Consider the following 13,510-nt stretch of genomic DNA (forward strand, 5'->3'; position numbering starts at 1 on the left):
TGGAATATTTCTTTGTTAGTTTCATGAGTATGGAGGTTAGTTATAAAAGCAGAATTCCCATTCTGTGCAAAAATGTTTCGCAATGTAATGCAGGAATAAGCGTATTGATCACTGTGTATTTTTTCTCTTTCTGAAGAAAATTAAACTCAAAATATTTTCAGTGGCTAACAGATAGATACACCGATATACAGACACACATAGGTTTGGATTAGGTAATGGCATTGCTAGTAATAATATCTATCTGTACCCGTTTTCTTCATTCACTGATGCTTGTTGAACGTCAATCTCACATCTGTCCTTCTGACTCCTCACAGACACCCCAAGCTTTGTATTTTTTGGCCATTCTTCATCAGCTTAAAGATACTGTTCTCCTTGTTTTGAACTATCAATATTACTCCAAGTATATTCTTATATATACATGGAGCTCTGTAGGCATATGGTAAGAATGGAACATCAAAAATGAGATGGGCTTTAAGTAAATTTATGCTAATAACAGCATCCATTGGTCTTCTTTTCTTGTGTGCTTGGTTTCCTTTCAAAACCACAGTCTAGACATAGTCAGACTCAGGTCTGCACTCAGAGAATGGCATTTCAACATAAAAGTCTACCTATTGATCAGTGATCTATCAGGAAATTAGGGTCAAGGATTTATGGATCCTTTTTTAGATTAATACTGTTTTGTTTTTTAGGATAAGATGGATGGTCAATTTTGAGTTTAATTTTGTACATGCATTGGGCTGGTATAACGACAAGTATTTAAAAAATTATGCAGTATACTTCTTCCTTTGTTACTAAATATTTTCTTATGGTATCTATGATAAATCCTTTCTGTTTATGATCATTACACAAGTAGAAGAAGCAGTATTTGGCTCTGCAGTTGACGTTTAAAGGATAAAATTCACGTGTGCCTGCGATTAATGTCAGCTGCATAGGCTTGATTTTTTTTTAGAAAAGTAGGTCTCATTCGATTTTGTTGCCTGAGCACCATCCTAACTGTCAAATGACTTCAATAAATCTATAGTTTTCTTAGATCTGACATTTATTGCTAGTGACAGACCACTGGAATACAAAGCAGATTCTAATTCTGGTTCATATGTATCTGCTCTGCAAATCTGTAAAGAGGTTAATCAGGCAGTTCTGTGAGGTCTAGTTAGGAAGAACAGTCTGTCCCAGTGCTGGATGGCAAGCACTGAAATAGGGTGGCATGCTACTTTGCTGTGTTTAAAAGTCATTTGCATTAATAACCTATATAGAAGACCTAGGAAGTACAATCCTGCTGAAAAGCAGCTTTACGTAAATTAAATAGTCACTGCAAACTGCTGTAAGAATGTCAACTAAACTCCTTTATGCATTCCATTGTCTTATTAATATTTCCAATTTTAAGAAATCCCATTCTTTCTCTTGTGGTAGTGAGACAGTCTGAGCTCTTGATTGAAAAATATAACTCACTAGACTTGTACTGGTCTATGCAGATTTGCCTGAGCTGTTTAGTGCAGGCAATAGGTGATCTTGCTGATATTCTCCGGAGCTGTTTTTAATAATTGCACAGGGCACTGCTGTTATGCTGCAAATGTGAATTTTGGGGAAGCATTTATGTACTAGGGAATCTAATTCTCTCTAGCTGTGTTTAAAATGCATACAGTATTTGATCTGAATAAGTTGTTTGCTCTGCTCACTTAAAGAAAACAGGACAGTTTCTGGAACCCACATGCTGTGAAGGATTTTCTGTACTTATTTTATAACAACTGTGGTTTTCAACGTGCTATACACTTATCCTGCTGGTGTGAACGTGCTTTTCAAGTCTCTGTTTGCACAGCAGGACATACAGAACAAACCTTTCAAAGCAAATTTGCACTTTGTAGCCAGACTGATCCTGCCATTTGAAGTGTCAGCAGAAAGCTGTTCTCTACACACTGTGAAAAACAGAGATCTCATTTACTTAAATGAGAACTTGGCCCTTCAAAAGGGCCAAGTGTCAGGTCCTGCATTTTGGTCACAACAACCCCAGGCAACCCTACAGGCTTGGGGAGGTGTGGCTGGAAAGCTGCCTGACGGAAAGGGACCTTGGTGTGCTGATGGACAGTCAGCTGAATATGAGCCAGCAGTGTGCCCAGGTGGCCAAAATGGCCAATGGCATCCTGGCTTGTATCAGGAATGGTGTGGTGAGCAGGACTAGGGAAGTCATCCTGCCCCTGTACTTGGCATTGGAGAGGCCTCACCTTGAGTACTGTGTTCAGTTTTGGGCACCTCAGCACAGGAAAGACATGGAGGTACTGGAGCAGGTCCAGAGAAGGGCAACAGGGCTCATGAAAAACTTGGAGAATCAGCCCTACAAGGAGAGGCTGAGGAAACTGGGGCTGTTTAGTCTGGGGAAAAGGAGGCTGAGGGAAGACCTTATTGCCTTCTTCTAGTACCTGAAAGGTTCTTACAGTGAGAGTGGGGCAGGTCTCTTCTCACAAGTGACAAGTGACATGACGAGGGGAAATGGCCTCAAGTTGCACCAGGGCAAGTTTAGGTTGGATGTTAAGAAACACTTATTTACAGAAAGGGTAGTTAAACACTGGAATAGACTCCCCAGGGAGGTTGGTTGAATTGCCATCCCTGGATGTGTTTAAGAGCCGTTTGGATGTGGTGCTCAGGGATATGATATAGCAAAGGGTTGTTAGAGTTAGGGTACTATGGTTAGGCTGCGGTTGGACTTGATGATCTTCAAGGTCTTTTCCAACCTGGGTAATTCTATGATTCTATGATTCTTAAAAGCAGAAAAATTAAGTCAACCCTGTAGAGATCCTTAGGTGTACATTCCTAGAAAGCCTTTGTGTTGAACTTTGTTTTTCCACTTGTAGGCTAGATGAAGAACTGACTGAACCTCATTGTGTGAAACTCATTACTTTTGTCTTTCATCCATGTCAGCGTAATGTCAATATTTTGTTCAGTTAAACAGGAATATAGTCTTCATTGTGTACTTTATCAAAGATTCATGTACATTATGATTCTTACTCATTTGTTTATTTCTTCAGATTCAGAGCAATCCTATCTTGAAAACTGCACGTTTAATTTCCTAATACAAGTATCCGGCTTTCTCTATGGTGTAGGATGTCATAAACCAAATAGACACAGCATGGATTTTACCTTAATTTTTCATTAAAATTACTTTTTATATTCTGTTTAGGGAGAAAAAGGAAATCAAGGTTTGCATGGGCCAAAAGGCTCAATAGGAGTTGGCATTCCTGGACCAAAGGTAAATCCTTGCAATAAGGAAAAGAAAGATTATGTTTTCTTTATTATTTATTTGATGTGACAAGTCTTTGAAGATAAAAAGCAAAGAATCTGCCTAATATTGTTGGCAAGATAAGTGCTTACTACTAATTGTCAGCTTTAGAGTCTGTGAAAATCCTAACCATCAATTAAGGATCAGACTCTGAAATAATATATAGAATGGGCTCTTACCTGTTAGCAGGAGAATAATACTAGTCAAATCACGTATTCTGCTATATTCATATAGTTTTTAAGTATTATAAAATCAAAATATTTGTTTATTTTCCAGGCTTTGACAAAAAAAAATCTCTCCAAACTCTCAGTTTTGCTGTTTGTTATTAAAAAAGCAGCCTTGTCACAAATGAATAGTTTAGTTCAGTAGGAATTTCATTTACCTATTTTCTACTGAATGTGTCAAAAAGCAAACAGATCTATTTTTTAGCATATTTATGTGCATGAAAATGCTTGCATCACCATCATCTAGCATCATATTTGCTGTCCCTTATGCTGACATTAATTTTAATGAAGTTGGATAGAGTTCACAGACAAATAATGGAAAGTAATGCTGTTAGCTGGATTTTATGATTTTATGAAAATAGTCTAGCAAGTGTCTTCCAAGAGCTTACACAGTGGGGTCTGATTTCCTTAACACTGTGGAGGAACTATACAATTTTCATGTTTGAATAAGATCAGAATCAGACTCAGGGAATCAAAAGGGTTCCACAGAATTGATACCAGTCATCGTGGCAAATTCTGTAACAGAGAATGGTACCTAAATGATTCCACTGCCTGAGTAGTAATGACAAGTAATATAGAAACAGGCACTCTCCTCACTAAATTCCCAAGGCTTAAATATTAGCTGATCAGTAAATTCCAGAGAGAAAAACAAACAAACAAAAAAGAACTGCCATACACAATCATCTTCTTGAAGACATTTCTAATTAAGATCCTGAACTCTTTTCGTAGTATATTTCAAACCTGCTTTAGCTGTAGTGCAGTAAGGTTGAACCCCTTGTCTTCTGGAAAATCAGAAGGTGTAGTCACTTGAATTTAAAAATAAAAATAAAAAATGAAGAATCTGTTTCTAAGTATGTAACTATGTACTTTGCAATGTGTGCAACAATCCAGGCACCTCTTCTCTTGGCAAGCTCCCAGTATTTCACATGGGTTCTGTACAAAGCTGATGTGAGTTTCAGAATGTTGGCAGATTTCAAGCAGTTTAGTCTCTCCGTAGGTTTGCATTAACGTAGTCCAGTTTAGAATTCAATAACGTGAAAGAAGAGTAAAAATTATATAATCTCATAATCAGCATAAATTTATCTTCACCCTTTACTCATAGAAATTTCTTGAAGATATTTCTGTTGACAGTCTTGCTTTCTCCCTGCTTATGGTAAATCAGACGCAGGAAAAAGCTCAGAAATTTATTCTTAAAAACTAGTTGAACCATAACTCCAACTCTTACTACCCACAAAACTGGAGTTGTGGATTGGGTTTAATGTGAATGTTTTAAATTAGGGAGACTGTGGAGATAAAGGTGATCCAGGAAGCAAAGGTGCCAAAGGAGAGATGGGAGATGCAGGATCTCCAGGACCAAAGGTAAAGGATATTATACATTACTTTGTTTTGCACAGAAGAAACTAAACGAACTTGGATTTTGTTAATTATCACTCTACACATTTACAGGGAGCTTGGGGAAGAAAAGGTGAACCTGGTCTTTCAGTAAGTATGTATATGAATTCACTTAAACATTAGAAAATTATTTTGGAGTGTGCTTATAGTTGATGTGATTTTAAACAAGGCAGATTTAGGGGCATTGCATTCCCTGCATTTTCATAGGTAAGTAGGTTGATAAATCTCAGTATTCTTAAAATGCACAGCAGATTAAATAATACTTTTATGTTTTTTTATCAGAGAGAAGAAGTCATAAGACTTATCAATGAAATATGTGGTAAGCATTCCAGTATGGAAACAAAAATAGCTCTAAACTGAATTTATGTTGCCTGAATGGCTATTTCCTCATCACCTTTGTGTGTAAGGATACAACTTACGTGAAAAACATTCACTGTGCTGTCAGAGCGATACGAGAAGTTTAGTCCAGCTCTGTTTATATTTCTCAGTACCAATGACTTTAAAGTCATATGGAATCATTAAATGAGCTTTGGCTGTAAATCTGATATTTGAGTTCAATACATTTTTATAATTGGAAGGTGGTTTCTCATAAAATGTCTGAAATGGTTATTTTTCCAGGTTGCGGTATCAGATGTAGAGTAACACCGCTGGAACTAATATTTGTCATTGACAGTTCTGAAAGCGTTGGACCAGAAAACTTCAACAGTACCAAAACATTTCTGAAAACAGTCATTGATGAGGTTTCGGCCAACCACGCTACAACTCGCATCGGCATTATCAACTTTAGCCATAAAGTGGAGTTGGTATCTTCTCTAGAGAAATACACAACCAAAGAATCTCTGAAGTCTGCTGTTGATAAGATGCTCTACTTAGGAGAAGGCACATACACGGCTTCTGCCATTAAAAAAGCCATTAACCTATTTCAGGCAGCACGCCCAACAGTAAGAAAAGTTGCTCTGGTTGTAACAGATGGACAAGCAGACACTCGTGACAAAGTGCACCTGGATGTGGTAGTGAGGGAAGCACATGCTGCAAATATTGAGATATTTGTCATTGGAATTGCTCAAGAAACTGATCCTCATTATGATAATTTTCTGAAGGAAATGCATCTCATTGCATCAGACCCTGATGAAGAACATTTTTACCGGATAGAGGACTTCAAGACACTCTCAGGTAAGAGAAACTGTGTAGGAGAATATTTGAAATAAGCAAATAAAAGTCTTCGGCATTTCCCCAAGCAAGGCAAGGCAGCCCGTGCATGCTCAATGAATGGCAGCTGATGTCTCTCTTTTGGATGAAGCTCAGTTTTCAGTGTCCCTTGCTCTTTGGTCAGATGAAGATTTTGGCAAACTTTTACCTCTTGTGGAAACAATGAAAACCAATGAACAGTGATTTTCACGGTTGAGACCTGCTCTTTGCTGAGAGCTTCCATCAGCTTTCCCTCACAGCGCTTTTGTGTAGGGCCACAGATTCAGCCCCAAAAGAAGAGGATTTCCTCCCATCTTGGTGCACCATCTCTGTCTCTTTATCTCTTTCATATATGGCTGTTGTTGATTTGTCAGTCTGGCAGTCCACATCTTTTAAGAACACTCATTTTCTCCTGAAGGTCATAGGGAATTCTGTGCTTTCATCCTGATTCTAGGGAAGAGGTGGTAAAGGAATATCAACAAGGGGATGAGATCTGCTTTATTCCTTATTATTCATTTCAAACAGGCTTGAAAATCCTGTGGCCACATCTGGACTCAGAGATAAAAGACAGAGGAAACTTATAATGACCAGCAGAAGAAACAAACATTGGTTTCACCTAACTGCAGTCTAACCCTATAAACTATATTTATCCTGAGCATAAACTCATTTTGCTACACTGAGCCTGTGGATGGGCTTAAGTTAATGCGTTTAAGGCATTAAAGATGAGAACAGAATCTGCACTAATGTTCTAGTGCCAACTAGGATTAAAATTACAGCTTTGGCTCAGGCTCCAGCTCTCAACATGAAAGTATTCCCAGTCACTGATTTATATATATATAATATATATAAAAATATATATATTATTATTTTGTGAGAGGAAATAGGACCTGTAACTCCGTTTATCTTTACTTTTCACACATAAACACTTTCTTTCCATTGCCCTTTTTTTCTCTCTAGACTGTTGAGCTATAATTTATACTTAAAATGGGTTTTGGGGTTTTCATCTGTTGTTTCCAAAAAGAACTAGAGGTCCTGAAAATCAGTTCATTCTGAGTTCTATTTGAGTTTTGATATAACTTCAGAAGAGAGTCTTTCACAAGTCACTGTCATTATATGTTGTGGTTAATGCTGCACTAAAAACTTGTGGAGAATCATTGTGACTTTTCTTTATTACTCTTAATAAAGGTCATTATTTTGTTAATGTTTTCAGCTCTTGCAGATAAACTCATCACAAAAATCTGTGATAAGGTGCCTGAAATTTACAGTAGAAAAGAACATGTTCTATCTCCACCTCCAAGTCCAGAACCTGAAATGCCTAATGAAGTTCCTAACACTCAGCTGACTCGAGTGACAGTTTCAGAGACTTCAGTGCCCCATAAAGAAGGAATCAGTTACTCAGTAAGTAACTGAATATTTTTAGATGTAGCTGTTTGTTGACATTCATATGTTATTTATTACACCATTTACCAATCTTTTAATATATGGGAAATGCATCAACAAGAGATCTGAAGAAAACTTTTAAAGTTAGAGTGAACATTAAATGAATTGAATGCTGTATGTAAATTAAATATTACTGATTTATGGTGGAGGAGTCAGTGAACTTCTCCATTATTAGCCAATACTAACACTTTGGATCACTGTGTATGTAATAAGATTGGTAATGACATAAATCAACTTCACTCTCAAAATTCAGTCTAATTTCCCTGAATGACAGTTCCCTCAGACAGTGTGAGTGATTTAGGTTTGGGTTCTGTAATACGTCCACATAGATCTGTGTGACACAGAGGATCAGCTTTGGTACCCTGCATCAGTAAGGAAAATAACAGGGAAAATAAATGTAAACCTGATATTATAGATGCTGACAATTATATGTTTTATTATAAGGATCACAAATATGAATAATTCTAACTAACTAATTAGATGCTCATATGCTTGGATCTGGCTGGCTTTGGTTAGTGATAGCTGAATCTTAATTTAATTACCATCACAATAAACATTGCCCTTTTGTAGGTCATAATTTCAGTATTAGGTTGTAGATTTTCATGTTTTTGCTGCCTTCAAGGGATTCCACACTTTGATCTTTGGATCATCTCTGATGAATGTGTTTTTCTCTCAGTAACATAACAAGTATGCTGTTCCTCTTGCCTGCCATTTCCCATTCCTTGACAGACTTCATTTCAGCTCTTTCCTAGTGAGTGAAATAGATGTCTAAAAGCACAGACTTACCTCACAGTTCCTTGCCTTTTTAATTTATACTACAAACTAAGCACTGACTGAAAATTTACTGCAATGGAACTAATTCAGCTTAATGACTAAATAGAAGGAATCACTTTATCTTCTTATTTAGCTGTCAGTGTCCGAAAATGCGTTTGTTAAAATCATAGTCCCTTACTGAGAAATCACTGAAACAAGGTCTGAACCCACCTGCCATTGTTGCTAAGTAACGTGTGTAAAAAAATACCATTATTTTCCTTTACAATTCTCTAATTCTTTTTCTCTTCACATCTGAGCTCTGACAGAATGTTAACAGATTTTGACTCCTTTTGCAGCCTAGTCCACCACAGACCAGATATACTGAGCTGCTGCTATCTGCTCAGGATCACACTTTGACCAGCTCTGTTCATAGAGAATCGAGATTCCCTCCACTTTCCAACATAGATGAAACCAGACTTCAGAGTCCTGTTGTCAACCCTTTGCTCAATGTAACCACTGCTGCAAATCACCACCTAACAGCACTGCAATCACAGGTCGCAAAACCTCAAAAAGGTACGTAGTGTCGTCTGAATATTGGATATCAGACTTGTACAGAAATCAACCAACCAAAAATCCCTACTCCCTCCTTCATAAAGTTACTGGATTTTATCATCAAACCTAAATGACAACCCTTGTGTATTGATTGTGCTTAGGTATTTAAATGCACATTGGAGTCTTGCATCAGAATTTAGGTAGCCTGATTTCAAACCAGTCATGTTTGGACCATGTTTAGATCTATTCATATATTTCAGTAACTGAAGTGGCATTTGGCTACAAATCTGAGATGTGAATATATTCCAGGCATTACGAGGAAGTAAAAAAAAGATGCTCCAAACAAATAATGCAGTTTTACTATAATGTAACTGATACCCAGAATCAAAGTTAACTTTTATGTATACGCTTTCAGATCCCAGGTGCTTGGAACCTATGAAACCAGGTGATTGTCGGAACTATGTGGTGAAATGGTATTATGACAAGAATGCCAATTCTTGTGGCCAGTTTTGGTACGGAGGTTGTAATGGTACCAACAATAGATTTGAAACAGCAGAAGAATGTCGAGGAACCTGCGTTGATGAATAAGTAAGTTTTCTCCCCATATGTTTCTCCTCCATCAAGCACTTCTTTTCCAGGCTAAAAAGATATAATACTTAATTGTCTCCAATACTGTGCATACATATCATAGCGCATTTTACACCTTTGATCAGTTTTTACTCCTTTCTGAGATGGTGGGAGCAGAATTGCACTTTGTGGTCATTAACTTGTACAGTGACACAGTAGTTGTCTACTTTGCTCTTTACTCCTTATCTTACAGTTTCTCATGTTGTATTTGGGTTTGGGTTTATTTGTTTGTTTGTTTTTACTGATGCTGAGAATTAAGGTGATATGTTCACAGATCAAAATTCCAAGACCCCACTTGAAGGATTAGCAGAAAAACCATCATTTTATATGTGGATTTAGAATCATTTTTCTCATATGTACTATTTCACATCCTTCAAAACTCACCTTTCCACTCACTCACAGCTTCAACAATCACAATGTTCTTCTACAGTTTCTTGCAGTCAACCCTTTTCTTTTCTACTCTAGAGAAATACAATGTTGTCACAGACTTGGTCATCTCACTTTTTACACCCTTCTCTAGATCACTTAAGATCATTTTGAGTAGGACAGACCATTGCAACATGCATCTTCCACTGCCTTCTTTCCAGCAGCTGTTTATTCCCCTTCTTTTTTCACCATTTCTAAATCAGAAGACTTTTCCTCTTAATCCAATATAACTTTCCTTTGGTGAGAGACTTTATCTTTCAGAAATCCGGGCAGACTTATTCACGGCCTTAGGCCAACACGCTCATTGAGTGATGTATGGTCTTCAAAGAGCTTGCTAATCCATAGTGCATAACTTCCTTTACAAAAGCCATTTACCTCTGCCCCAGTACACCACATTAAGTAAGTTCTATGTTTCATCCTTCAGTACAGGAAAAATCTATTGAACTACAGCATATTTTTTTCTAAGCACTTCAAGAAAACTAATAGATTCCTCATTCTTCTAGACATTACTGACATTTGGAGTTTTTAAAGCAAGAAGTTCATGTGTATTAAGGAAGAAATGGCTGAGAAGAATCTAAAATGATGTGTGAACATGAATATATTACCACCACGCTTCACTGCTTTCCCCACTGTGGAATTCACATTCACTAGATTCCTGCATAACATATGTTATCTATAACACCAAGCAATAACTATTACACATGCACATGCATGGGAACATATTTTTTCCCTTCAAGCTGATATTAATTTGATAATACTACATGTGGCAAGGATATGATTTTATTCTTAGGGTTAAAATACTTGAAGTGTTCACACAGCACTTAATGACATAGGTCTCTTATTCTCTTGGAAGAATAGAATGTGCTCTAGTTTTAAACAAGAGTAAGTAGCTCCTGAAATTAGAAATCTTATTACAGCATTTAGTGTCATAACTTAAGGTTTTCACTAATTAGACTACCCCTTGTGAATGCAAACACCACAGCTAAAAGTAGAGGAGAGGGGTTTCCCATTAAAGCACATTTATGTTAATATCAATATAGTCTTTTCACTTATAAGGGAGGGACTTTCATTTGGAATCACATTAAAACCAGGATTCTTCATGTCCCTTATGGCAAGTAAACAAATTTCAGTTTCTCGGGGCCTCTATGTTTAAATGTATATATATTTCACTCTGATATATGTTATTAAGTGAAGAAGGAGAAAGAACTGAAAAACACATGCAAATGTTTACGTACATCCTTTCTACTTATAATCCTAGTGAATTATCATTAAAACTGAGAATTGTGAGTCTGTAATTAAAATGGAAAACAACACCTTATAGAGTCTGGCCTTCTTATTCCTTTGTAGACAAGAAAACCCATTATCTATATACGCAGTCTGAACAGATCTTGATATGTTTAAACAGTGCTTGCACATTTTTTTCCCCCAGAAGCCCAAAAGACATCATACACCATGCAAAATGGACTTGTCTATAGCAAATAGGGCACAAACCTTATTCTGTGAAATGAAGTGCTTGAAGTTTAGGAGTTTTAAAGACTTTTTTCCTAAAAAGTTGGCTTTGTTAGTGAGTTTTAAATTAGAAACTAAAAATGTGACAGAAGCCTCCAAAAATCCCACTGTGTTTATACTCAGAACTAAAAACATGAGGGTCACTCCACGAAGAAAAACAGCCATGAGGGTGCAATTAATCTTGGCTGGAAAAGAAGCACTGGAACAGGAGGACAATACGTTGTGCTACATACTCTGTAGAAGCCTGAAAGCGAAGGGATTCAGGCCTATAGAACAAAATCAAACTGTTAAAATCAATCATTCTCCTTTCACAGAAGAAAGTAGGAACTGAAATTTGATGCAACTTTCTCTGGGAGATGTAGTCTTCTTCTGTAAGTTGCAGATTCAGTAAAATTATTCATGCTTTATATGATGTTACGATGTGGAATACTGATAGCAAAATTACAAAATTATAAACCCATGACACATTACCCTATGGCTCTGTACACTGGATTCTCAGCAAAAACCATACTTTGGAGACAACATCTATTTAAACTTCTTAGTTTGTTCTTCCTAATGAGGATTATGTTGAAATTCAGGCAACTGGAGAAGGCTCCAAAAACACGATCCATAAAGATCTTCTGTGTTGGTTTTTTGGCACCGTGCAACACTGCAAACAGTCTCTCATCCATTCAGTGTGTTGTCCCAGGATCATTATAAACCATTCAATTTACAAGGACTGCTCTGAAAGTAATGCCTCCTATTTAATTTTGTTGGCCCATCATGTCACAGGTGGATGTTGGTCACACAGTGACCATATAGTAAAAGTTTCTACTTGTACGTATCTTTTGTAGCTTCTTCTTCTGTAATGAGAGCCTCTCTCAGCATTCATCTGTTACCAAGCAGCAGCAATGTGAGGTAGCAGCTTTAATACCCAATCTGGAAGTTATCTGCACATCCCAACAGCAGGGTTACCCTCCTGGCTCTGCACAGCAACAAAACATGATCCGAGTTCAGCAGTCAGTGGGAACAGTTATTAAGGATCAGAGAGGGATTTATGCCCTTAAAGCCAATTCTACATTAACAGGGATACATCAGTGAAAGGAGAAAGGCAAACAACCTGTAACAGCAGTAAAAAAGCCATATATATATATGACAAAGAAGGGAATAGTCCCTTCCCCAAGGGAAGGAAGTAATATATGTTATCGCTGCGACAAAGCATACTTGTCTTACCACCCCTCTATAGAATGGGTCATAAAAAACAGAGTTTGCATAGCACCAGGCAGGATGATGGGCAGGACTCCTGCCAGGATATCCTGCTCCTCTGGAAGGAAAGGGGGGGCATGAAAAGCAACACGGGAGCTGTGAGCAAGGATGCAGGTATGGCTCAGCCCTGCCAGCAGGAGGGAGAGGAGGTGGCTGCAGAGCTGAGCAGCTCCTGGGAGAGCAAGGAAAATCTGCAGGTGCCAACACATCCCCTGCAACACTGACAGTGCTGCGGGTTTGTAGATGGTGGTGGATTTATCAGCATGGGACACCCATGTGACTCGTACTCCTTTTTCCTTTCGTTAAGCTCACTTAAAAGATGCTATGAGATTGAATGCTGGTTTCGTAGTGATGGCTTTAAAGGAAGAAGATCCAGCTGGTGCAGATTCTCTCCCATCAGGATTGGCTTAAATTTGTAAGCATTCAGATCTAAGTTTGGTGAGACAACTCCTGCTTTTAGAGACTCCGAATAATACTTGCATTAGTCTGAACACCATGCATTAAATGGAGCTTTGGAGGCTGACAAAGATAAAGGCCATAAACTTCAGCATAGCAACAAAGGGGCAGCAAATACATCAATCTGGGTAAACAGACTCTGCCTAAAAATGTGACAATGCTGGCAAAAAGGAACAAAGACTTCACTGTTCACATTGAGCCTCTCCCAGCAGCTGGAGAGCTCTGCCTCCAATTTATGAATTGATTTTAGATACGTGTTGTGGATAAGATCATATAATGCTCTCATAGGAGAGAAGCAGCAACACTTCATTGCTGTAAGGTAAATATTTAACAAAGCTTAGATAAGACTGAAGGTATGAGGTTGCTTGATTATGTACTGAACTGGGTCAGATTGAACTGCTGGGGGAACCCTCCTGTTGCACCATGG

The 13,510-nt window shown here is 37.8% G+C and overlaps 1 protein-coding gene across 4 annotated transcripts in view; it reads left to right on the plus strand.

The window, feature by feature from the left end:
* COL28A1 (collagen type XXVIII alpha 1 chain) overlaps positions 1-11,186 on the plus strand; it is a 53,639-nt gene extending 42,453 nt beyond the window's left edge. For 2 of the 4 annotated variants that reach the window (XM_015853659.3, XM_085538595.1), the window contains 9 exons: positions 3,173-3,241; positions 4,774-4,854; positions 4,942-4,977; positions 5,170-5,206; positions 5,506-6,060; positions 7,286-7,473; positions 8,625-8,841; positions 9,236-9,408; positions 10,377-11,186. In XM_015853659.3, coding sequence (XP_015709145.2) covers positions 3,173-3,241; positions 4,774-4,854; positions 4,942-4,977; positions 5,170-5,206; positions 5,506-6,060; positions 7,286-7,473; positions 8,625-8,841; positions 9,236-9,408 — 1,356 coding nt within the window. In that variant the 3' untranslated portion in view covers positions 10,377-11,186. Of the gene's footprint in view, positions 1-3,172; positions 3,242-4,773; positions 4,855-4,941; positions 4,978-5,169; positions 5,207-5,505; positions 6,061-7,285; positions 7,474-8,624; positions 8,842-9,235; positions 9,409-10,376 lie in introns of those variants that run through there. The other 2 variants (XR_014943046.1, XM_085538596.1) reach the window with 2 other exon arrangements.
* The last annotated feature ends 2,324 nt before the right edge of the window (positions 11,187-13,510 follow it).

The sequence above is a fragment of the Coturnix japonica genome, chromosome 2 (assembly GCF_054131305.1).
Source record: "Coturnix japonica strain WE chromosome 2, WE-NBRP24, whole genome shotgun sequence".
NCBI lineage: Eukaryota > Metazoa > Chordata > Aves > Galliformes > Phasianidae > Coturnix > Coturnix japonica.